Source organism: Cebus imitator, unplaced genomic scaffold (assembly GCF_001604975.1).
Source record: "Cebus imitator isolate Cc_AM_T3 unplaced genomic scaffold, Cebus_imitator-1.0 Scaffold235, whole genome shotgun sequence".
Lineage (NCBI taxonomy): Eukaryota > Metazoa > Chordata > Mammalia > Primates > Cebidae > Cebus > Cebus imitator.
In genome coordinates this window covers 3,208,430-3,209,937 of record NW_016107550.1, presented here as the reverse complement: position 1 = coordinate 3,209,937, position 1,508 = coordinate 3,208,430, and the positions used below count along the sequence as shown (strand labels likewise).

Below are 1,508 nucleotides of genomic sequence, written 5' to 3'. Positions count from 1 at the left end.
ACGGGGTTTCACCATGTTGACCAGGATGGTCTCGATCTCTTGACCTCGTGATCCACCCGCCTCGGCCTCCCAAAGTGCTGGAATTATAGGCGTGAGCCACCGCGCCCGGCCTGCTAGAGTATTCTACCCTATGTGTAGGCCACACTTCTCTGATCTGTTGAGTTGTTTCTACACTCGGGTGTTTCCCAGTCTGGGGCTGCGAAACCCCTCATTTTCTGCCTGTTTCCCCCCTCCAGGCAAAGCCACGCCAGGGACCAGTTGGTCCATGGCTCTGGATCTAGGATGGACCAATGGGCACGGCTGCTTCGGAGGTCCAAGGAGAAAACAAAGGAAGGCTTGCAGCGCCTGCAGCCCTGGGCATGGACACTGAAGAGGATCGGGGGTGCGGCGGTGGTGGGGTGGTGTCCTGGGGCAGGGCCTGGACTCCAGAATGCGAGGGAAGAGGACCCTGGGCTATGGACTTTTGGGTCTGAGGGTGAAGGGACTGGGGTCCTGGACTCCTGGGTCTGAGGGAGGAGGGGCTGGGGTCTGGATTCTGGGTCTGAGGGAGGAGGGGCTGGGGGCCTGAACTCGGGTCCGAGAAAGGCGCCGCTGGGCCGGGCGCGGTGGCTCACGCCTGTAATCCCAGCACTTTGGGAGGCCGAGGCTGGTGGATCATCTGAGGTCGGTAAAACCCAGTCTCTACTAAAAATACAAAAATTAGCCGGGTGTGGTGGCCTGCGCCTGTAATCCTAGCTACTCGGGAGGCTGAGGCAGGAGAATCGCTTGAACCGGGAGGCAGAGGTTGCAGTGAGCCGAGATCCCGTCACTGCACTCCAGCCTGGGCGACGGAGAGAGAATGCATCTCAAAAAAAGAAAAAAAAGAAAAAGGCGCAGCTGGGCCCCCGGTCCCGGGGTGGGAGGGGCTGGTCCTGCTCCCAGGAAGGAACCTCAGCCTCTCTCTCTGCTGCCCCCTGCAGGTCAGTTTGGCGCCGGCACCGAGTCCTACTTCTCTCTGCTGCGCTTCCTGCTCCTTCTCAACCTGCTAGCCTCAGTGCTTATGGCCTGCATGACGCTGCTGCCCACCTGGTTGGAAGGCGCTCCCCCAGGCCCTCCCGGCCTCAACACCTCCTCGCCCTGCGGCTTCTACAACCCCCATTCCCAGGGCCTGGTTACCTTCGACACCCAGCTCTTCAACTTGCTCTCGGGAGAAGTAGGTGCCTGGGTCCCTGGGAGATTCCCCCACCCCCCTGTGAGCCCCAGGCTTATTTTTTATATTTTATTTTTTGAGACGGAGTCCTTCGGAGTTTCCCTCTTGTTGCCCAGGCTGGAGTGGAATGGCCTGATCTCGGCTCACTGCAATCTCCTCCTGGGTTCAAGCGATTCTCCTGCCTCAGCTTCCGAAGTAGCTAGGATTACAGGCATGCCCACCAGGCCCAGCTAATTTTGTATTTTTTTTTTTTTTTTTTTTGGAGACAGAGTTTCAATCTTGTTACCCAGGCTGGAGTGCAATGGCGCGATCTCGGCTC

The 1,508-nt window shown here is 58.6% G+C and overlaps 1 protein-coding gene across 1 annotated transcript in view; it reads left to right on the top strand.

Moving 5' to 3' along the window:
- The window catches only part of TMC4 (transmembrane channel like 4), an 18,892-nt gene that overhangs the window by 7,737 nt on the left and 9,647 nt on the right, over positions 1–1,508 (top strand). Inside the window, exons 3-4 of the mRNA XM_037727659.1 lie at positions 237–382; positions 960–1,231. Coding sequence (XP_037583587.1) covers positions 237–382; positions 960–1,231 — 418 coding nt within the window. The remainder of the gene's footprint in view (positions 1–236; positions 383–959; positions 1,232–1,508) is intronic.